Genomic DNA, 24,865 nt, shown 5'->3' with positions numbered 1-24,865 from the left:
CGAAAGCGATGTGAAGTCCTTGCAATGGGAAAGTCCATGCAGCCGAGGCGATGTATCGGTTCTGCTCAGGGTTGCACCGCCCGCAAAGGAGATGCGTCAATTCTGCTGGCTACACAGATGGGTTGGCTGAGCACCTACAACCCCACTTCAAAGGTTTCAGAGCAGAGATGGCACCATTTGGGAGGGAGGATTCACAGATGGCTGTGTGCTGGGTTCAAGGTTGTTGGAAGCCTGTACCGTCCCTCAGGCTTCTGATCAAGCGGCCAAACCACTAGCCCCTGGGTTTACTCTGGGGTCCTAGGTTTAGGGTTTTATGTAGAGTTCTTCTCACCTACCACGGCAACAGTCCAGAACAGTGGCAGTCCCTTTCAGCAGCACAGCAGTACTTCTTCCTGGCAATCTTCCACATGTTCTGAAGTGTTCTGAAGAGTTGGGTCTAAGGATCCAAAATGTTACCTGGTGCCTACTTTGAAGTGAAGGTAACTTCTAGGGGTTTCCACCCCTCCTGAGGTGTCAGGCATCCCTTTCCTTCCTGTCCTGGCCCCAGCTTGTCTGGAGTCACAAAAGACTAGTGACGAACCCTTTGTGAGAGTGCTCAAGCAGAGCCTTTGGATGTGCAAGTGTTAGGTGACAGCTCCTCCCCCTCGTTAACTCAGAGTGGCCAATCCTGCCAACAACTGTCTTCCCTTTGTCTCACTGACTGGGATCAATACACAAAGACCAACTGCCAGCTACACCTAGTCACATGACACAGGATCAGGATGCAGGCACTGAGGGCCAGACGTAGGTAAAATCAAATTTGTGAATCCTTAATAGCGAATTTTACCGATTCGCTATTAAGGACTCGCAAAATTGAATGTAGGTAGGAATTGCGATTCTCCTATTACCATGATCAGAGAATCTGGATTTCATTAAAGACACGGAGGCTGACATTATGCATTAATCTTTTAATGCAACTTCAAGTACAGCCACTTAAAAGTTACATCATAAAGGAAAACTTCCAGAACAAACAAGTGTAACTAGGCAACAGCAGCACAGAGATCATCCTCTTTTAAATGCAATGAGAGCGAGGCAACAAATCTTCCAGAGGAAAGAAGTCCAGAAGTTGGCATTGTGCAGGGAAGGTCATTCCTTGGAACAGAAGAAGGCGAAGAGTTGGGTGCTGCTTACAACGGGTTGTGAAGAAGAACCAATCAAGAAGGATTATCTGAAAAAGGAGACAATATTAGGAATTGTACTTAACACCTTATGTAAAGGAGAAAGGAAGAAAAGGTGGTAAATGATTTTATATCACACATTACACAATGAAAATAGAAAATACAGTTGAGAAAAAAACTGAGTTATATTGTAATTAATTCGGAGCATTACACATGACAATTGATGTTAAAATCAAATATAAATCAAAGCATTATACATGAGAAATGAAGGGATGTTAAATTCCACTCCGGGGAGGGAGGGTTGGGATAATGTCAGCCTCCGTGTCTTTAATGAAATCCAGATTCTATTACAGGACCGGAGGCTTCGTATTATGCTTCTCTTTCTTATTTATTGCTACTCGCAGCAGCCAATGAAAACTTTTCTTATGTAAAACAAACTACATTTCCCATGATGCATGCACCACATCACTTCCTGCAGAGCCCCATAAGAGCCAGTAATAGCAGAACCAGTCCTCTTTCTTTGCTGCTCACACAGAGAGTTAGGTTGCACAGAGCTTTCTTGATATCTATATAGCTATCATTTAATTATTTTGATGTTGTGATTTATGACTGCTCAAGTAGCGCTTTGTGTTTGATCTTAGCGCGTAACTGAACGCCGCTTTGCTGTATAAATAATTGCCTTGGTTAACGCCGTCAGGCGGCTTGCATTCCGCGCCCTTGGCGCTGCGGGGCTCCCGCTGGGAGCGTGTGTGTGGAACAGAGTCTTCCCCGAGGATTTGGTTGCGCGCTGAATGACGCGCGAAGGGCGGCGCTCGGCCGCATCGTTGGTCTCCCAGCGCAGTCAGCGCTTCAACAGGGAGTGTGTGCAGGTACCGCCCCGTCTTCGGCGGGTGAAATTACCGATTTAAATCAGCGCGAAGGCTCCCCTCATATGCCGGTGCGCTTGGAGCCAGTCACTTTTGCTTTCATTTAAGTTTCCACGTGCGTAGCCCAATTGGGCTATTTTGGTAGGATTTGGGCTACACACGTTGTTACAGCCCGTTTTTCTATCGTTTTCCTTTTGTTTCTTCTCATTGTGAGCTCGGATTTCCACAGAGAGCTTTGTTGACGCCTGGCTGGCTGCAAAAACGACCTGGGCCTGGAGGGAGCACACCTCCTTGGATTTTTTCTGCTCTTTTTGTCTCCACTACGCCCTGTGGGCTGTAATAATTGGGACACAGCTGCTGCTGAGGAGCTAGGTACCTGTACTGTTGTGCTGTGGGTTGGCTCCTCCCCCCCTTACTCCTCCTAACTGCTGCCTTTATGAGCAAGTACGTTTATGAATTTGGCTCCACAATGGAAAATTGGGTGCACTATGAGGAGGATGATACCTTATATGAGGAGGAAGTAGGTACACCTTCTATCGAGGAAAATATTGTTGAGGCCCTGGACGCTTCCGTGCAGGAGCCGGTCAACAAGGCCCTGGAGAAGGCAGTTCTGGGAACTGTACAGCAGGCATTGGCGACTGCGTTGAAGCCTATTACTAGGCAATTGGAGAGGTTCGCGAAGCATCATGGCTTCACTACCCCAGCAGGGGCTCTGGCAGAAGGCCCACAGCCTAAGCCTTGGCCTCATTCTGCCTCTTATTCTTCACTTCCGCGTCCTGAGACTGAGAGAGAGAGGGTTCAGGATACCGACTCGGAACCTGGTTCCACCTCATCGGACACCCCAGATGATTCCCCTCCCAAGAAGAAATCTAGGAAGGCTAAGAATGTGGAAACTCCACAGACGACCCCTACGCCTTTCACGTTCAACCCCTCGGACATTGTTCATCCTAGGTCCTCTGATTGGCTGCCCGCCCCAGAGGTGGCGGCGTACCTGCATGGGAATTTGCGCAAAAGTTTTGACAAGGAGGTGTGCAACAGACTGCGGTCTGAATGTCCCCGACCTGATCTTTCGGACAAGGTGGCTGAAACGCCTGAAATTGACTCTAGTCTACTAACTTTCCTTAAAAAGTTTGCCAAGGACCCTAAGAAGGGTATAGATCGCGCCTGGCGAGGGTGTCAAGACAAACTTCTTGATGTGGTCGGTCCCTTGACCAAGATCTTGGAGATGGCTCTGGAGGCGCAGGAATCGGGAACCACTATTGATTCCCATGTGTTGGCGGGCTGGACCCAGCGGGCCATCTGCCTCTTAGGTAATGCCATCTGCGCAATTTCCACGGAGCGCCGAAAGTCCATTCTGATGCGCATGGACTCTAATCTGACGGAGTTGGCGGCGGCAGAGCCTGGCCCATTGGCGGACGGAAACCTCTTTGGCGACCGTTTCGTCAAGGATGTGGCAAAATACGTGGGCACTCTCACGACCCTGGATAAAGCACAGGCAGTAATCAAACGTGTATTTCAAGCTGGGGTTTTCAACAGGGCCGGACGAGGCCGGGGATGCTCGTTTGGCCGTCAATTCTCCCAAGGTCCTCAGCGAGGAGATTTCGGTCGCGGCAGGGGAGAGTGGGACTCTACCCGCGGCGGCACCTTCTACCCCACCAGGCAGCTCTTCAACAAGCGACGCTTTAACAGGGCTCCTATCGGGGAGGATTCCGGAACACCGAGCCTTCAGGTGAGCGCTCCAGACTTATTCCTTCTTCCATTGGGGGGACGTATTCAGCAGTTTTATCACAATTGGGTTCAACTATCGCAGGATGCCTGGGTTTTGCAGACAGTTCAGGGGTTTCATCCAGATTTCTTCCAGACTCCTTCTCAGGTTCATCGGCCCAGACAGCTTTCTTTTTCCCGACTAGAGTGCGATTTCATAGATTCAGAAATAGAAGGATTGCTGCAGAAACACGCGATAGCTCCTTGCGACGAGGGCCCTCGCGGTTTCTGCAGCAATATTTTTCTGGTACAGAAGAAAGACGGTGGTTACAGGTTGGTACTCAATTTGAAGGATTTCAACCAGTACATGACTTACAAGCACTTCAAGATGGAGGGCATCCATCTGTTGGCAGACCTACTGAAGCAGGGGGACTGGTTGGTCCGTCTGGACCTGAAGGACGCCTATCTGTCCATTCCCATATTTCGCCCCCATCGCAGATTCCTTCAATTTCAATGGCGGAACCGGTGGTGCGAATATTTGGTCCTTCCTTTCGGACTTTCCTCAGCACCGTGGTGCTTCACCAAGGTTCTGAAACCTGTAGTAGCTTACCTCAGGGAACAAGGGGTTCGCATGATTGTCTATTTAGACGACATGCTCATCATGGCGCAGTCTCAGACATTGGCGGTTTAGCATTTGCGCATGACCATTCGTATCTTGCAGAACCGGGGGTTTGTGATCAACGAACCAAAATTGGTTCTGTGTCCCACGCAGATGATAGATTTTCTGGGGTTCATCATAAATTCTCAGACGGCCCAGCTCAGTCTTCCACGTTCCAAACTTCAGGATATCAAAAAGGAGCTTCGCTCCCTCCTAACCAAACAAATGGTTTCTCTCAGTGTGATTGCCCAGATAGTGGGACTTCTTGCGTCGTCTATTCAAGCAATATTTCCGGGACCCCTACACTACAGGGCCCTTCAACGACTCAAAATTCAACACTTGCAAATGGGTCTTTCCTACACGGACTTAGTGCCTCTTTCCCCGGAAGTGCGGGAGGAGATCCAGCGGTGGCTTGCCCACGTGGAAGCGTGGAACGGCAGAGCAATTTTCGGCTCCCTACCGGAAGTGGTCATAGAATCCGACGCCAGCCGTTGGGGTTGGGGAGCGCGCTGCGGAAATATTTCCACAGGGGAACGGTGGTCCCTAGAAGAGTTAAATCTTCACATAAATTGTCTAGAACTCCTTGCAGGGTCATTTGCGATCAGGACCCTATCTCCCAGACAGGTCTCATGTTGCATCCTTCTTCGGATGGACAACATATCAGCGTTACGGTACATCAACAAACTGGGGGGCACGAGGTCCTCAATGCTGATAGAGATAGCGAAGGACTTTTGGCATTATTGCCTGAGTCATCAGATTTCGGTCATAGCCGAATACATTCCGGGTCAGTCCAATGTAGTGGCGGATTGGAACACACGCCACCTCAAGGACTACAGCGACTGGCAACTCCTCCCACGGGTGGTCCAGTGGTTGCAGGAGATATGGGGGTTTTGCGAGATCGACCTGTTTGCCTCCAGGCTGAATCGTCAAATGACGAAGTTTTTCAGCTGGAGGCCAGACCCATTGGCTCTGGCGACGGATGCCTTTGCACAGGAGTGGACTCAGACTTTGAATTATGCGTTTCCACCCTTCATTCTCATTCCTCGCGTGTTGCGCCAGAAAGCTGTGTGATATTAGTGACTCCCTTGTGGAAGTCGCAGCCTTGGTTCCCGTTGTTGCTGGAGGCGAGTTGCAACTTCCCCAGGAGGATCCCATGGTCCTCAACAATGCTCCAGGGCCCTCATGGAGAGAAGCACCCGATGGTTCTTTCGGGGCTTCTGTCTCTGATGGCCTGGAGACTTTCAGGCAGCGTTGGCAAATTCCAGGGTTTTCGGAACAAGCTTCAGGCTTCATCAACCAAGCGTGGGCCCCCTTTACCAGGAAGCGATATTCTTCAGCCTGGGGATGCTGGGTTCGTTGGTGCATGGGACAGCATGTGGATCCCGTGGGGGCAGAATTACCCTTTATTGTAAACTTCCTGTCCGAAAAAGCGTCGGAAGGTTTAGCGTATCGCTCTGTTAATAATTTCCGTTCAGCCATATCGGCGGGCCACTTTCAGATAGAGGGCAAACCTGTCAGGATGCACCCTTTAATATGCAAACTCCTAAAGGGTGTCAGAGTAGCTAATCCACCCAAACCAAAATATTCTTCCTTGTGGGATGTCTCGCTGGTTCTTTCCCTGTTTAACAGCTGGCCCAACAACAATATGTTGTCGAGGAAACAATTATCGGCCAAACTGGCCATGTTGCTATGCCTAGCGGCTTGTAGACGTTCCTCGGATGTTAAGGCTCTTGATATTACAGGTAGAGTATTTACTCCGGAGGGAGTTTCGTTTAATATTACGTCTAGAACTAAAACCATGTCACGCAGTGTAGACGATCATGCTTTTCCCGAGAATGCTAAACTTTGTGTGCTCCAATGCCTTAAGGTTTATGAAGAATGTACCAGGTCTACCAGGCCTGATGGTGTGGTACAATTGTTGATTGCTCTGCAGAAACCGTACAAACCTGTTACTGCGGCTGCTATAGCCAGATGGTTAAAAAATGTTATGCAGGAAGCAGGTGTTGGTACTCAGGTCTTTGGTGCACATTCTGTTCGAGGCCTCTAAGACCTTCATGTTGGGTTCTACTGTGCAGGATATCATGCATTCTGCAGATTGGTCTTCTGAGTCAACATTTAAACAGTTTTATTATAAACCGGTGGGTGACATATCCTCTGTAGTTTTTAATCAGCGTTAAACTAGCATAATACGAAGCCTCCGGTCCTGTAATAGAATAAAAAATTAGCTAGCATTCGCGCCAAGAATTTTGAATTCTATTAAGGACACGGAGGCGAGGATTATCCCACCCGGTTAAATTACAGTATTGTAATTATTGCCCACCCGTTTGCATACATATTCTGGTTATACAGAAGTTACGGGTTGTTCTATCTCTGTTTTTTCAGGATCCGAAAAGAAGATGGATTAGTCATTATCCTGCTCGAAGTTGACGTTCCTCCCAGCTGGTCTGGTTCTTCCACATTGGAAGCTGTTGTTGAACTTTTGTTATAATTATTGGACTTTAATGTTCGGAGCAAAGAAAGAGGACTGGTTCCGGTATTACTGGCTCTTATGGGGCTCTGCAGGAAGTGATGTGGTGCATGTATCATGGGAAATGTAGTTTGTTTTACATAAGAAAAGTTTTAATTGGTTGCTGTGAGTAGCAATAAATAAGAAAGAAGCATAATCCTCGCCTCCGTTTCCTTAATAGAATAAAAAATTCTTGCCGTGAATGCTAGCTAATTTTTTATTCTCTGGTCATGGTAATAGGAGAATCGCAATTTCATTACAAGAACGGAGGCTGCCATTATGCATGTTGGTAGTCAAGAAGAACTATATCTGACATGTGTTCAACAGGTTTGCAGTAATGTTTTGCAAAAGTATACAAACTTGACCAGTCTGCTGCTTTAAGGATGTCATCCAACTTGCCTCCCTTCCAAAAGGACTGGCTGGCCATAGCCCCTCTTAAGGAATGTGCCTGAAATCTACGGAGATCGATGCCTGCTAATTGCACAGCTAGTTTAACCCATCTAGCTTTGGTAGAAGAGATAGGTTTGAAGGGCTTAACAAAGGATATAAGGAGTTAGGGTTACACCAGTGGTGCGAAGAGGGTCCATCCTTCAATCATATTCTTTCATGCAATCCAACACACTTAAGGTTTTACAAGCGTCAAACCTAGGGTAAAAAATCATATCAGACATCGTTTTAGTTCTCTTGATAATTTTGAATCTGACACTGAACGCGTCATAGGATCTGTTGGATATTTCCAAAGCTTTAACGTCCGAAACTCTACGGCAGGATATCAGACAAAGGAGAGTAGCTAGTTTGATGGAGAGAGACTTATTATTTAACAAGTTATTATCCGGCCAGTTACAAAAAAGATCAAGTAGTAGCCTAACGTCCCAAAGGGAGTCATATTTAGGTTTGGGAGGTCTTTTAAGCCTGATACTTTTCATAATTCTGCAAATAATAGGGTTCTTGCTAATAGTTCTACCATTAAGGAGGGAATGACCAGCAGAAATGGCAGATCTAGAACAGTTAATAGATCTATAGGAAAGACCTCTTTCAAATTGTTCTACAAGAAAATTGGCTACATGCACGGAATCCAGGTTCCTTTCCAGGCACCAACAAACCCATCTTTTCCAGATGCCGTTGTATCTATAGTGTGTACCAGGTGCCCAAGATTCTTGGAGGAGAGAAGAAGCTAGCGCCGAAAGTCCAGAGATTTCATTGGCTCGCCTGACACTTTCCAGGCAAGAAGGTTCAAAGTCCCGTTCAGAATGAGCGGGTGATCCAAATCGTCTGTCTCTTAGGAGGCCTGGTGAAGCTGGAAGTAGAAAGTGTGTTTCGTAAGCTAATTCCAAAGTTGCTGGGAACCACGCTTGGGACGGACAAAAAGGGGTCTCTAGGACTATTGAAGATAGTTCTGTCCTCAACTTCTGAAGGACGCGTTGGATCATCGCAAAGGGGGGAAAAGCGTATTCCCGAATGTCTTTCCAATGCTGGAGAAAGGCGTTCACTGCTAGAGCACCCATGTCTGGCAACCAGCTGAAGTATCTTGGAAGTTGGGTCGTGAGTCTGCTTGCGAAGAGGTCTACTTCTAGGGGACCCCAAAGATAATCTAGACTGTTGAATACGATTGAGTTTAATTTCCAATCGGTGTGATCTACGAGGAACTTTGAATTCCAATCCACACAGACATTTTTTAGGCCGGGAAGTTATTCTGCTCTTAATGAAATTTGGTGTTCCAAGCAGAACATCCATAGTTTTTTAGCCAGGTTGGAGAGGTCTGGCGATTTATGTAAGCAACAGCTGATATGTTGTCCATCTTGAGGAGGACTGACTTTCCTTGAAGGGATTGCTTGAAGCTCATTAGGGCATAGAGCCCGGCGGTTAATTCCAGGAAGTTTATATGTTGTAAACTCTCCGAATAAGACCATAAACCTCCAGTGCTCTGATTCTGAAAACAAGCACCCCAGCCATGAAGGCTGGCATCCGATTCCAGTACGTAATCCAGGGAAGTCCCAAAAATGGCTTTCCCGTTCCATGCGTCTAGATTCTCCAACCACCAAGTCAGTTCCTCCTTTGCCTCTGGGTCCAGGTGAATTTTGTCTCTGTACCAAAGGCCGCAACAGAGGGCCCTGCCTTTGAGTCTTTGAAGGGCTCGGTAATGTAGGGGGCCTGGAAAGATAGCTTGGATAGATGATGGCAGGAGGCCCAGAAGTCTGGCTAGTTCCCTTAAGGTTAGGAGATCTGATTTTAGAACGTGGCGTATCTATTTGCGAATGTTGGTTACCTTCTTGGTGGGAAGTAAAAGCATAGACTTCACGGTGTCTACCGTGAAGCCTAGGAACTCTAGAGACCTCGAGGGAGTCATGATGGATTTCTCCTTGTTTATAATAAAACCTGTACTTTCTATCAATTCCACAGTAGTGTTTAAGTCTTTCAGAATTTGAAAGTTGTCTTGAGACATGATGAGAATGTCGTCTAGATACATTATGAGGCGGACACCCCTCTCCCGAAGGACCGTGGTAATGGCCTTCATAACTTTGGTGAAGCACCAGGGGGCCAAAGATAGGCCAAAGGGAAGAGCTTGAAACTGGTATAGATGGTTGTCCCAAGCAAATTGAAGGAAGGACTGAGATTCCTCTGCCATAGGAATGGTGAAATAGGCGTCTTTTAAATCTAATTTTACTAGCCAGTCTTTCTCTAAGAGCATGTCCCTGAGGAGATGGATACCTTCCATCTTGAAATGATTGTGAGATACTTGTTCAACTCTCTTAGCTTTATTACCGGTCTCCACCCTTTGTCCTTTTTTTCCACAAGGAAGATATTGCTTACGAAATTCTTGCGATCCCAAGGGACTTCTAGAATTGCACCTTTCGATAACATTGAATTTACTTCCTCCGCGACGATAGAGTGTTGCTCTAGCGTCAAGCTTAAGACTTGGGGAGTTGAAACCTGGAAGGGTTTTTCCGTGAAGCCTATTCTGAAGCCTTGAATTATCTCTAAAACCCAAGGATCGTGTGTGATTTGCTCCCAAACGTGAAGGAAATGTTTTAGGCGACCCCCTACTCTTTGAGTTAAGGAGGAAGGATGAAGAGGAAGGATACTTACTTGCTGAGTTGGAGTTTTTGATGCCTCTGGCTCTGAAACCTCTTGAACGGAAGGAACAAACTTGTTGTGGGAAGAATGAGGAGTTGTGTTGGTAAGCTCGACCGAAACCTCTTGATCTTAAAAAAGGTCTTTGGAAGAGGCGGCCGGCAGAATGACCCCTTCTGCCGGCCCTTGCAAAAACATTAGGGTGGAAAACTCTGCGCATGTTGGCTTGCGCCTTATCAAGAGCCCTAAAGGTTGCTACATACTTCCACAAACCTTTAATCATATCTTCCCCGAAGAGTAGATCATTAGGGTTAGAAGAGGATTCCTTCTCTGCCATGTCGCAGAGCTTTGGGTCAATTTTAGACAGGACTACTTTCCTCCTCCTCAGTATTGAGAGATGCATTAGCATTACCGAGGAGGATAAGAGTCCTTTGGCTCCATCCCCGTAGGAGATCAATGTTAGGTTGTGTGTCCTTGATATAGCTCTCCTCAATTAGATAGATCATACGGCACAAGGGGCCGAGCATGTCAAGCATGCGGTCCTGGCAACTTTTGAGGGAGCGTTCAATACCCTTCCTAGGGTCTCTGCCCAGTTTGAATAAGAACTGTATAAGTTTGGGATTCAGGTTAGGAGTAAGGCAATATTTGTCTTGGATGACGGGTCGTGGTCATTCTGCCTTAAGAAAGTTCCTTGCCTCTCTTTCCAATGGGTGTTTGACCCATCTCTTAATAAACTTGACTACATGATTTTGGGGCCACCACTGGGAGTTCCTAGGGTGCTGTATGTTGTCAGGGGAAAACATTTCTCCGCCAAGGGGATCAAGAATAATCTGCTTAGAGGAGGAGGGGAGTTCCTCCTTGGAGAAATCAAGGTCGATATCATCATCGATCTGACCTAGGTCCAATATATATTCGTCTAGTGACTCATTAGAGGCGTCATTAGGTAAGAGGGGATCTGTATTGGCACTTTGATACTGTGAGCCGCTTAGGGCATCCAAATGAGTTGTGCCGTTATTGGCACGTAGACTTTTTGGGGCGCGTACGCCTCCCGTAATATTTGAGGAGCTTAGTCCTCCTTCAGGTCTTGAGTAGGCCTGGGCGAAAATTTCGTTCCGTTCGCGGAAATTGCGATAATTTGACATTTTCGCGTTCCGCGGAGAGCGCGAAAATGTCAAAAATTCCGGTTTCCGCAGCTTGGCGATAATTTGTTTCTTGCTCGCGCTGTAAAATAATACATTCTCGCGCGCGATCGCCTTACCTGAATCCCTGCGTTCGCCGACAAGTTTTCTTCATCCGGTCGCGTTCTCCATGAGATATTGTATTGTTTTTAGCCATTTGCGCTGTCTCGCGACAGTTCGCGCCTGCAGTGACTTCATGCGTCGCGCGATCACGTCTTTCTTCTCGCGATCATGCACTGCGAGACAACTCAAAACAAGATGGCCGCGCTGGCAAGCAACCACTTGGGTAAGTTGGCGACCCGCAACCATGCAGAAAATCTCGCGAACATGCCGGAAAAAAACTTCCGCATCTTCGCGATATTTCCGCTTGTTTGCGATAATTTTAAACATTTTTGCGATAATTTGCGAAAGTTAATTTCTCAAATTCCGCCCACCCCTAGTCTTGAGGCGCGTGGACCTCCCAATATATTCGAGGTGCTTGGACCTCCCATAGTGCCCTCGTTTTCTAGGTTGTTGCATTGTTTTGTTTTTTTACCCCCAATTTTGATTGGTTCGTAAGAGTGCGCACCAAGGAGTGCAGGAGGGGGTCTCTTACCTGAAACAATCTTATTTATAGTCTCCCTCATACATGAGTGTAATTCCTTGTGTATCATTTGTTTAACAAGCTCCTCGTTGCTATTAGGAGCCGGTACTTGGGTCTGAGAATCATCAGATTCAGCGTCCGACATGGTAGGGGTTAAAGGAGTCACTAGGAAATTAGAATTATAACCAATATTAGCATTAAATTCAAATATATATCTGAAAATATATATATATTTTTGTATGTTATAGTGAGAGAAAAAAGGGTTAGATTTGGACGACCGGAGAAAGTTGATGAGCTGCCAACCGCCGGTAATCAGTTGTTGAAAGGCAGGGTTGCTAAGTAACAGAATCGTGGGGAGAGGACGTGCCTAACGTGAGGAGACTCGTTGCTAGGGGTGTATCCTCTAATACGGAGGCCCCTTTGAGTCATTATGCGCTCTTTTTTTTTTTATTGAAATGAAATGTGCGCTAATGCCGAAAACGGAAGGCACGACGGTGGTGCGGCGCAGCCCGCAATCCGTACATTGGAGCTGCGGGGAGCAGCCGTGCCGCACCAAGACGCGTAGGAAGCCTGAGGCGGTTTATCGTGCGATGGCGGCAGTGCGGGAAGGAGAGATGCGGACGCACCACAACGGGACGCATAGGAGAGAATCCGGTCTGTGTTGGCAGGGGTGAGGCGTCTCACAGTGCTAACGGGCGTAGTCGCAAGCGAAGGTAAGAGGGAGGAGGCCCATAGGAATGAATGGGAAGATATTCACTATTTGCGATTCGCTATTAAAGAATGGCAAATAGCGGGTGCTATTTCAAGGGTTTCAGGGTGTCAAAAGAACACCCTGTTGCACCCCTGAAATGTGCATGTGTGCACATGTGGCGCACATACATGCCCTGAGGGCATGAATGTGTGCCACATGGCACTTTAAAAAAAACAAAAAAGTGCTTTTTTAAAAGGAAATCGCTAATTGCCACCAACTCGAAGTTGGTGGTAATTAGCGATTCCTTAAGGCTAAAGTGCACTTTCTTTTGTGCTACTTACATTGCATTTAAGGAATCGCAATTTCCGATTCCTTAAATGCAAGAGCAAAATAAGGAATCTCAATTTTGCGATTTCTTATTTTGCTAGTATGTTTAAACTCACCGACATTGCTCGCAGCCAAATAGCGATCGCAAACGCTGAAATTCTGCTAATTATAGCGTTACTGATCGCTATTTGGCCACCTACATTGGCCCCAAATGATTAGGACAAGAAAATGCTATTTTATTTTAAGTGGCATTTTCAGAATTGTGATTAAAAACTCGACTATACCATAAATAAGGGTTTTTAATTACAATTCTTTAGACACCAAACTCGACCTGTCTACTTACTCCCAAATGGAAGATACAGCTTATTAAATCCAATGAGATAACTTCAATTTTATCGTATGGGAGAGGTAGGCCTTGCAGTAGTGAAAAATAAATTCAGGAGTTTTCACTATATGGGCATGTAAAACTTAAAAGTATGTGTCCTACTCTTTGAATACACTGTATGCTGCTCTCTTGGCTGCCCATGGCCTACCCTGGGGATGACTTGTATGTTTTGAATGGGAGGTTTCGGCCTGGCAAAAGTTTTATTTTGCCAGGTCAAAACAGAAGTAGTTCAGAACTGCGCACAAAGGCTGCAATAGTAGGCCTGTGACATGTTTAAAGGGCTACTTAAGTGGGTGGCACAGACAATGCTTCAGGCACACTAGTAGCATTTAATTTACAAGCCCCGGGCACATGTAGTACCACTTTACTTGGGACATAAAAGTATTTTAAATAGGCCAACTGGGAGTAAGTCAATTCTGCCATGTTTTAATGAGACCACAGTCACTTCAACACTGGTAAAGTGTGCAGAGTCCTATTGCCAGCGAAAATAAAGTCAGCAAAACAGGAGGATTGAAAGCAAAATGTTAGGGGAGAACCATGGCAAGGATGCCGGGTCTAACACTATTTCTTTATTTTTTTACTCATTGTCCACATGGGATATGGATCTGCTGTCTCTAACTTGAGAACTGGCTTCATATGGTTCTTTTTCAAGTGACCACCTCAAGCTACTCTCCAGACGTATTACTTATGTAAAGTGATACTTCTCACACTAGGAAGCACTGGGACTGTCTCCAAGTGGGAGCCCAAAAACAGTGAGTTTTCTGCACATGGCTGACATCAGCCTTTGTGTAAAACTTTCAGACTATGCCTAGGAATGTTCTCCTCTTGAATAAATGCTGCAGTCCCACCCTTCGCTCCTACCATCTACCATATGGCAGTGCTCAGGAAAAAGGAATTAGCAGCTTCCTGCTAACACAGTCTTCATGGAATTTCTACAGATAGCCCTGACGCGCTCCTTCTCACTTCAGTGTCTGGGTCTCTGGCAGTTCACTTCCGCTGTCTGGGAAAGCTATCCTCATCCTAAATCATATGCAATGATGGATTCCACTGACCCACACACAGTCCTACTACCACACATGTATTGCATGCATAATATACATGCACTAGACAGGCATATGGATTGTGGTTCTGCTGTCACATAACTGCGAAATTTCATACAAGAGGGATCAGTAGGCCACACTCACACAGGTAAAAAGGTTGTGTCTTACAAAAGTTGTACAAAACATGGTACGCCGCCGCCACCACCACTTTGTTCTTCTCTCTGGACATGGATAGTAGTCCACGATCTTCTATGAGGACGTAGTTGGTCATGGACCTCTCATTGTCAAGGACAGGCCTAGACCACTCTGCACACAATAGATTAGTGTGACACCAGTACAAAAATAAAATAATTTTCATTGTAATCTGTGAACTGACTCTATATTGAGATGTTGGGGTACATCCTCAAGCAATTCCAACAGTCTGACTGGATTTTAAGCATACAATTTTGGTCAGCTATTGGGTATGCAAACTGGCTTACTTCTGTTTACATGCTTGTTAGCCTTCCCTTCGACTTTGCAGTTGTACAAAGCTGTTGCCTATAAATGTTGCTTTCATGATAATATTTATTTCTTGAATTGTGCTACATCATAGAGTAGCTTTATCAGCTGAAATGAGTGCATTGCTTTCATTTTTCATATACATCCTGTTTGCACATTTGCCAAGTGGTACCATGTCATGCATGACACTTTAAACAAGACCTTGCTTCTTAGCTGGGATTTTTGAGCCTTGACTATCAATATTAAAACTGAAGCTATAAGTTAGAGAGCTCAGTTTACCACTGGCTAAAGAGCCAGGTGGCTCAAGGCTTTACTTAACATGGTACCACTTGGAAGCTATGTGTTTGTGCTGTTAAAACAACGACAATTGATAATTATTGACATGTCTCCAACCTGTGTAGTTAGAAACCAAATTCATCAACATGGTGTTTGACATAGACCACATTTTTTTTTCTCCCATATTTCTTTAAACAGTGCCGCCTGTCTGCCATGAACAAAGGCTCTCGCAAAGCCTGGATATGGCCTTGAATTCTGCACTCAGCTCCATGCCATCATTTACTTCAAAGCTGCCAAAGGGTCCACAGCAACTGGCTTGTGATGGCAGTCTCAGCAGCATTAGTTCCTGGGTTACTAGCACTCTGTCAGGTACACAAATTCAACCATGCTAATATTATTTATATTGCGAGTTTATCATATGCTCTATGCTCCAGCTATAGCAGTTGTTTGTTTTGTACTCCTCTATTCCAGGTAAAGGTCTTTTGCAACTTGAGAAAAATATTGTCTTATTTCCAAATGGAAAACGAGGGGGTCAAGTGATCTTCCTTGCGGACAAGTGAATCATAAGTAGTGGTCTTCTGCACATATACAAAAACATCTCTCAGCTTTAGATTTGTTTTTAAATTTAAAAAAAGTGGATAACTCGGAAATAAGTTTGACTAGTAACTTTAAGAAGTAAAGACTAAATTCAAGGAAATGGAAGAAAATTATAGTTCATATGCTAAGTTTCCTGTTGAAATCATGTTTGCGGGTTTCAACTATCTCATGAGTCACTGCTTTGCTTTTATGTTGTGCCACATGCTAAAGATCTGGTACTGCTTAAACATGCTTCTTCATAAATGACTTCCATATCTAAAGACTAATCCTTCGTTTTCTGGCTTGGTCCTTGCAAAGCACATAGAAAGACCTCAGGCAGCCCTATCAGCAAACGGGAACACCACATCTCTAGCACTAGGGGCGCTTATACTACTGCCATCAGGGACAACTCACCATTGCATTAAATCAAGATCCGTCACATAGTGCACAGATGCACTAGAGGTGGCCATGTTTGCTGTGGAGAAACTCATTTACTTCTGTTTGATATCAATATCATATAATACCTGGAATGAGATTTGTGGCAGGGTCCATCAATCACTCATGCCCTCTAAAGTCTAAGGGTCCACCGAGCCCCTTTGATTGTCTGAACTGTATATTGTTTTGATATCAGGGAAATACTCTTCTTCCATACCGCATCATCTTCCCATCTCTAGAGTTTCTCTCCTAAAGAAAGAAGGCCATCTCAAGGGATCACGTGTTCTACTAGGCATCCACCTAGAGTAGAGATTCTTTATTCAATCCAGGTTCGAGACCGCTCTTCTTCTGCAGGTGGAACATGCCATTCACTCAGGTTCAATCATCACATCTGTAGTTTGTCAATGAGTTATATATTTGGCTACCATCCAGCGGTACCTACATTACCTAACCCTTGTGATTTCCTTAGTAGATCCTTTGCCAACTGCTAACCTGACAACCTCAGAAGAGCCCCCTGCTGGACCAGCACTTATGAGAGAAGGAATGCATGGGGGTCTCTGAGCTAGAGGAACCCTCCATTTGTGACCCAAACTCTTTTCTGTTGCCCATGTGAGGTGAGCGCACACAGAACGTATACAGAGGAGCTCAGGTTGACGAAATGCACTGCAACTATCTGGATAGCAAATGGAGAACATGTCAAGACACCATAGATAAAGACACTAAGACGCTACCACCAGCAGATGCGGAACACAAAGTGCACAGCTCTTGCAGACCGCATCGAGTTGTCACAATCTGCAGCAAGGAAATCTTCACTATCATTAAAGTTTTGCTCCCCTCTTCAGTAACATCACCCCCTTGCAAGACCTTTGCAACAAGTTCTCAGATCACCTCCATATACGGCACCTTCAACCCACAACTGGACCGTTGCAACTCAACTTCCTTTCACAGCTGAAGAACGAACCCTGACCTTTTGGCCTTCCAGAACCACCAGCAAAACTGCGACTATCATGAAGAGCATCAACTTAGGGGCCCCATCTGACTCTTGCCCCCACCATGAATTCATCAAAGGACTCCTACCGATCAGCAAAGCACTAACAACCATCCTCAACCCCTCCATTGACTCTGCCACATTTCCAGACCAACCAGGAGGGACGTAGAGCACATGAACAAGGCAGCGCCTCACTTTATTTCCTCCTGATGCATGGTACCATTAATTAGTTTTATGTCCAAGATTTGTAGTGTGCAGATCAGTTGGAGGGGGCCAGCCACTCTTTCTATGGAACTTCATTACTATGTGGCATTTGCAAGATTGATTTCTCTTATGCTATTCACAACAAAATCTTTGTGTGTGAGGGGTTTGTGTGTTGCTTTTTTCAAAACAGTGATCTGGTTTTTGCCTTTTGTCAAATTTTGTTTCAAGCAACAATTGTTTATCGTTGTTTTAACAACCCCACATAAATCAGTTTGCATTCTGAAGAACTAAAGGAACTGTAACAATGTATCTTCAAATTACTCTGTACTTTGTTGACAAAATAATCCTGTGGCTCCAGGCAGCGTTATGCTAATTTAAATGTTTTTAAATGAGGGAGTAGTTCATAGGGATGTGGTCTGCTCATTTCCACATATGTTTTATACACGTCAATATACAATGACAGACTTGCTGTTTGTGTTGTGTCTAGGGCAATCTTGTGTTGTAAGTGTTGAATGTTGCAAATAGTCGCTACTTTACACAATTTGAGTACAACTTTTTAACCAGCACTGAGGACCCTATGTTATTCCAAAAATGGAGTAGGAAGGAGGAGGTTGTTGTGCTCGTCTCACATAGTTTGTGAAGTGCAGAGCCATTTTATTCAATAATCAAACAGGCAGTATTGGCATGCTGGTGCGGCATTTATCATTTCTGGAGCTACTTGTTAGGATCTGAATTTACTGTACATGTGTACCACAAACCTTTGATTGACTTTTCCCGGGTAATGATTCAGGCTAATCCTCTCCTATGATCGCTAAATGGCAATCTAGGTTACAGTAGTTTAACTACTGGGTGGAGGACATACCAGGAGCTAAAAATGTGTCGGCCTTTTGTCTGTCTCTTTTGCATTGGAGCAGTCTGGTCCCATGAACAAAGTTGAGCGAAGTTATAGTGTGATCTGTGAACAGCTCTACAAATGGTGCCATTTCGCAGTCTGAGTGGAATGAGCAATTAAACAAGAACATAGTGTTATCTAGTGTAAAAAATAATTTGTATCTCAGGGTTGACCTGCTGTCAAGCATTTGGATGAAGCTGTGCCACGTAGCAATGGAGCTAGCGGAGCTTGATGAGGTGCTGTGGCATACTGACTGACTGGTTGTTTCCTCCACTATGCAGGATATGATTTTATCTCATGAAGATCATGTAGGCAATGAAAAGGGGATGATGGATACCTTAACCTCAGATTTCTAACATTTAGAATATTAAAAAGTCACCAGACTGGATCCAGGATCTCTTAATAGCATTACTCCCATGACCTACAGGTGGTGCTCTGTGACTCTGCCTAGGCTTCGTGCTGCCTTGGATTTGGCAAAGCGCACCTGCATATAAGTGCTACCCCTGCGCACCAATGTCAGTTAATTCCTTTCAAATGCGGATTCGGAGCTTCGCTTCTGCTTTCATCAGTTTTCGACAACCCCCTCAAATTGAAGTCATGTGATAAGCACACCCTCATTCACCTGAAGGTGATCCGGGGCTGCAAAACGAAGCTGTACGTTGCCGAACACAAGAAAAAGTCCCATTCAAGACCCCGCTCCCGAAAGAAGTCTTCTTCGTGGGAAAAGTCGTCTTCACAGTCGAAGATCTTGGGTCCAGCTGGAAGCGTAAGAAGGGGAAGCTGGACTTAACTTCATCCCACCAATTTCTATCAAAAGAGAAGCCTGGAGGACGTAAAGGTGCTGATCAATTTCACTCCTGATCTCCGATTGAGGAGCCGGTTTTGAGGTTGATTCGATGTGCCAGAGTTGTCCAGGCCATCCGTGATGCCACAGCAGGTTGAGGCTTTTAAGGAGGCCCTGCTGCTTATCTTTGACATTCTTTCAGCTACCTCTGGCTTTCCTTCAAGCCCAAAGGATCCACAGGGGCTCCCAGTCACATTACCGTTGGTGGGTCCATCATCTGTGCCATCTGAACCCTTTGGACTTGTTACAGGTTCAGTACTGACTCTAGTACAGACTTCTACCCTGGCTCCAAGACCCACATCAGTCCTTCCTTCATCAGTGCTGGAGGAAGTGACAGAAGTGGCACGGATCATAGAGCGGGAAATACCACGCACACCAGAACATGTTCCCTCATACAGCCAAAACTAAGTCACCGATAAATTTCAAGACCTTGCATTTATATTGGCAAAAAGAGAGAACCAGTAAATGGACGGCACCGAATGGCCCCAGCCTCCATAGATGGAAGCAAGAACTGGAGAAATGGGCAAGCAGCGAAGGTAGAATTCTGCTCAGGAACGCGAGAAGAGGTATAGGCAGGATTGAGAGAACACGAGATTGGGAGGTATTGCTGGAAGACATGAAAAATTCTGACCCAGAAGTGGAAGCCACCACCTCAGAGGGAGCATCTGGACAGGGGAGCCCTGGGAGGCAAGATCGGGAAGAGGGAATGGAGCCAGAGCTAGAGGGGATGAGTCCATAATAGAAAGGTTCCCCCAAGATCGACGGTGAGGGCCCCCATGCTACGGATGTACAGGATATAAGACAACAGTGCAACCCAGAAAGATGTAGTATGATATCATAGGCAGCAGCAGTGCAGGGGAGGCGGGGGGATGTTGGGGACAAGTTGGGAGGGGGGTGATAATGCCTACACAGAGGTAGACTAGTCAGCGGCACTGGGACTAATTGTTTAATGTCGCTGTAGTGTATGAGTACAGTTTCTATTTAACAGATGTGTGTTATAAGAGACAGAAGGACTGGGATATGTAAATGTATTGCTGCAATTGAAGATGCATTGTTGTTTATAAAGGACGATAAAATGTTTGCTTTTTAAAAAATCAGTGCTGGAGGAGAATCTGGTACCCAATCAGATATTCGACCTTAAACTGTGATGGCCCGACCCCGCCTGAGGTCACGCTCTGAATCCGCTTTAGCCCACCCTGTCCCCCTATCGCTTGTATCTAATCCTATGCTACTAATACCACAAAAGTTTTAAACAAGAAGATGTAAGGGTATATGAGTTCAAGGATATTTTAGAATAACACTTTGGCAACTAAAGTGATTTTGGTGTCTTTATTCCACCATTCTTAGTTAGATGATTTTGGAACAACAAGATCAACATTTACGTCATGTCAAACATGGAAAAACACTCCATTAGAAGAATTCACAAAAACATGGAAAACAGTTAACCGGTACAGAACCAATAAAATGACAGTACATGTGTGACAAACGGTGACCAGTCCAAGTTTGAAAATAGGTGGCGGCAAAAACTATTTACAACATTTCAAAGATATAGCCTGCCACAACAAGCTAGGGTGAAGTAGAAGCGGTACAACAGGCCGATTGTCTTGTTTGCACCCAGGGCTACTCTGTTGTGTGTTCAATCAGTATTGCGACTAGTGTGTAAGGGTCGACACTTTTCTGAACCCTTAATCTCTTTGGGGTTCTCTTCAGGACCGGGACATGGTGGGACTGTAGAACATATATAGAAACACAAAAACAGATTTTCAGTCCCTGTAGGGTATCCACCCTACTGACTTATTTCTACTACTGGGAACATCCTTGCCATTTCAATATTTGGGTGAGCACAGTGGCGGTTACCCAATGGTGGAGTCAATGCCCATAGATATATTCAGATGTACTGCAGAAAAATGGATAAGAAAGAATTGGAGTTATAGAATAACCTAGGGTCGGTCAATCTATTTGGAGGTGCACTCTAATGAGCAGCAACAGTTTTTGACAGCTTGAGTGTGCACGCATCTACTTAAATTGTCTAAAGAGACTTGCCTCGATCGTGTTGGTGCGAGTTGTCCTACAAGCTAGAATTAATTCTTAAGCAGGCGGGACCTACAAGATTAAAACCGGTGGAAGTGGAAGGCTGTGCTTGAATTGGAAAGTCGGAACCTGGAAGCAGCATATTCGACATAACTCACTTTAATTTTGTATCCGCGCTGAACTCGTGAGACAGCTGGCCGCAAGTCAGTCCTTACTTGGTGTCTACAATGATTACAGCCCGATGGTGAATGTATCGAGTGCTGGATCCTGCCACAAAAATACGTGAGAACAAATGAGTGTTCGGGGCTTGGTGTTCAAAGTCAGTGAAATTAAAGCACGCACTAGAGACTCGCCTGTGGTTTAGCAGCTTTCAGCGGTTGCAACTTCCTTCACTGCCTCGGTATTTTCGGCATTTCAGGAATGGCGGAAGTGCCCCACAGATAAAAGCAGGCATTACTTGTAGACTCTATCGAGTGCAGTTGAAATGCATTCTGGGCTTTTTAGTTCGATGGTGATATCCACATATTTGCATCGTTGGTTGTGACTTTTTGAATCAAGGTTTTTTTTTAACAATCTGTTCATTTCAGACATTTCATTCAGGTCATGTAAAACAGTATTAAATCTCATGATTAAGTACACTTCGCGTCGGAGCAATGTTCTTACTAAATCACCACCTCTCGGGTTGTGTCTGATTGCGCTGAGGACAGTCCAGCTGAGGTCTCTCTGTGAGCTCTAGTTCTTGAAAGTGGGCTATAAGGGGCGCGTTCATTACTTTATTTTTTGTCCCAGATCGGTGCTGGGATATTCCTATGGCAGAACAAAGTCAAAATGATCGCACTCCTCCCAGGTTCTGTCTGCTCTGGGTCAGGGTATCTGAAAGGTGGCTTGCGATCTGCATGCACAATGTGCATTTTCATATACCTGCCCTGCAGTCTCACAGACGTTACCTGCTGTTCAGAGTAGGCCAGGAGCATTTCAATTTGCTGTGCTCCCCTTCTGCGTCACCAGTGCCCCTTGGGTGTTACTGAAAGTGATGGGGGTTGTCACTGCCGAACTTCATAGGTCGGGTATACCAGGTTTCTCCTACCTTTGTTGAATGTAGGCTCTCCACTGTCAATTGTAGACCACCTAAACACAAAAGCGAACCTCCTGACATCATTGGAATTCTTTATCAATGAGCCGAAGTCACACCTGACTCCTTCGCAGAGGCGCCCTTCATCTGCAATACCCTTGAGATGGTTCAATTTAGGGCCTTCCCTCTGGGACATTTGTACTATAAGCCCAATGTTCTGTCCCAATGTTTCAGCCTTTAGATCTCATTGAGAGCAGGTCTGAGGATTCTTGGTAACTGCACATGATCTGCAGTGGTGGCTTCTCAACTGCAGTTAGACCAGAGGCAGACCCCTCTCCATTCCTCACCCAGAGCGCACAGTGATAACGGATGTGTTGCTGCTGTGTTGGGGCTGTTACCTGGAGGAGGAGGAAGAGATCAGAGAACTCTGGTCTCTGGCGGAAGCCCAGCACCATATCAGTATTTTAGATTTGCAGGCTATTTATATGGTGCTGAAGGCTTTCCTGCCGTCTGCCAAGTGGCAGCTGGTACCCCTTGTGGTAATGTAGCAGATAGAGTAGAGTGGGGTCCTATGCTAGGGTGCTCTGCGCCTCTGGAGCTGGCTGGAACAACATGGCCCATTTCTGTTGAACCATCTGGTGGAATCTTTGAACCCCAGGGCAGATAAATCAGCTGGTGTTGGCTGCATCCTGAGGTACCAACCTTGGCTAGACCATTTTGCCACAGTCGAATGCGCAGTGTTAGAACGTTTGCACATTGGATTTCCCGCAAACCACATTCTCTAGGAAATGCTTTCTGGCTGGAGTGGAACACCGGAATTCCTGTACGCCTTCCTTCTCCGAGTGCTGCAGAAATGGCAAGGTTCAAGTCATCCTTGTGGCTCTGGATTGGGCCAGAAGCGTATGGTACCCATAGTTTTTGGGCATGAGTGTCTGCCCCTAATCAGTTTGCCGCTCTAGTAGGATCTTCTGTCACAGCAGCAGGGCAGGATCTGCACTCGAACATGTGCAATCTACACCACCATCCCTGAAGTTGGAGCAGTGGCAGTTGACTGCGTTCGATCTACCACCTGAGGTAGAAGACATTAACCTTGCAGCCAGGTGTTTGTCTATAAAGCCGTGGCGAAGGGACAAATTTGGAACCTAGTGAGAAGTCTGCAAAACAGACCCTTTGCAAACCTAACTGTCAGATGTTTTATTGTGTTTTTAGTCTTCAGCCCAGCAAGGCCTTGTGGCCGGCACTATTACTGGTTATTTGTCAATCCTTTTGGCAGTTTTGTGTGTGCCCGCGTACTGTCCGTTTCTAAATCACTTGTGATGAAGTTTCCTAAAGGTTTAACACACATGTTCCTTACCAAACAGTTTGTTGTACCACAGTGGGACTTAACGTTTTTTATGTGTACCATCTTTGAGTCCATGCACATGTGCTTGTTGCATCTTCTGATGTCAAAGACTGTCTTCCTCATTGCGATCACTTCAATTCATCGCATGAAACCACCTTTTTACGAGGCAGACTAATGCTGTAGGACTTAGGGGGCCTTTTTGTTGAAAGTCTTAACTTCTTTCCACATTGAGCAATACAACACCTCACCCTACAAATAGGCGAAGGCGTTCCATCAGTTGCACCTCAAAAGAGCTTTAAGCTTTTCCATAGATTGAACAGCTTTTATGTGTGGTTTTCCAGCGTGAAGAAAGGGAATGCTGCAAAGAGGGCTCTGTTGAGGTGGTTAGTCCTCTGCCTTAAGATCTGCTATGCTTTGGCCTCAGGAAGGTCTGGGAATCCATTTCACCTGGGCTAAGGCTGCTACCACTGCCTTGTCAAGCGAAGTGCATATCCTTGTCTTCCAGTCTGCGACTTGGGCGTCGGTTCATATCTTCACAAAACACTACTTCGTTGCAGGCTTCTATTTAGATCTATTTACAAGGTTGAAAGCAGAGGTTAGATCCATGAATGTCAGATGCATAGATCCATTTTTAACAGTGGTATACTTTTTGGTCAAAAGGTACTGGTTAAGACATCGTTCTGTAGTGCTCAGAACTGGTCTGAAACCAAACTGAATATGAGATGATATTGTTCTCATTTGCCCATATTATGAGCCTATCCATGCTATTTTGGCAGTAGAACCTAATCTAGAGGTTCGAGGCATGTGGGCTGCTGAATTCATATGTGTGCATAGATCGACGCCTAGTGTTGGGTCCGGATGTTTGCACGTTGTTGTCCTGGAAGAGTCTTCGAAGTATCCTGAGATAGGTGACTCCTCCCCTGGACCACAGTGCGCATGGGCATCCTCTCCATCCTCAGATTGTTTTTTTCCGCCATTGGGTTCGGATGTGCTTATCTTAGCTCAAGTTAGGAAAATTTAGGTTAAGGCCAAAAGGCCTTTAGTTTTCGTCGGTACTGTTCCCGCTAAAAGGGCCGAAGAAGATAGCTCTGGTGAAGAGCAGGGCCTACCCGTCGAAACGGAGGCTATCAAAGTGCGTCATTCTACGGCTCCGGTCGAGGGATCGCCTCCGGGCCTTACCCGAGATCAATCCTGCAGTTCTTCGGCCCCGCCTTCGGGCCCGGCCTTGAACATCCAGCAAGAGCCATTATTACCGAAAAAGACTGGTTTCCCTTCAACGAAACCGAAACCAATCGTCGCACCGGTTCCACAGAAACCGAAAGTGAAACTAGCAGTGGTCGGCTCGAAGACCTCCACTCCTTTGACGCCGGCACAAACCGTCGGCTCCGAACGCGCTAAAAGGGATTTCGGCGCCGAACTCGCTGCTGCGGACATCGGTACCGACCCGAAAAGAAAGGCCATCGGTACCACAAAAGCGCCTCGGTCCCCGGCACCGAAGCCATCGACCCCGACCACCAGAGTTAAGATGGCCGCTCCATCG

General features: G+C 45.9%; 1 protein-coding gene and 1 long non-coding RNA gene across 2 annotated transcripts in view; one reads left to right on the top strand and one right to left on the bottom strand.

Moving 5' to 3' along the window:
• Positions 1-24,865, top strand: part of UBOX5 (U-box domain containing 5) — a 175,467-nt gene that overhangs the window by 125,448 nt on the left and 25,154 nt on the right. The window contains exon 4 of the mRNA XM_085642681.1: positions 15,140-15,310. Coding sequence (XP_085498807.1) covers positions 15,140-15,310 — 171 coding nt within the window. The remainder of the gene's footprint in view (positions 1-15,139; positions 15,311-24,865) is intronic.
• On the bottom strand, positions 939-21,330 carry LOC146863257 (uncharacterized). The gene is made up of 3 exons (XR_014978229.1): positions 21,265-21,330; positions 21,070-21,178; positions 939-1,207 (listed from the first exon to the last, which is right to left on the bottom strand). It is a non-coding gene; the product is annotated as an uncharacterized LOC146863257 (long non-coding RNA).

Source organism: Triturus cristatus, chromosome 2_2 (assembly GCF_964204655.1).
Source record: "Triturus cristatus chromosome 2_2, aTriCri1.1, whole genome shotgun sequence".
NCBI classification, from domain to species: Eukaryota; Metazoa; Chordata; class Amphibia; order Caudata; family Salamandridae; genus Triturus; species Triturus cristatus.
Note: the sequence above shows the minus strand (reverse complement) of the source record. Positions and strands in the feature narration are given on the sequence as shown.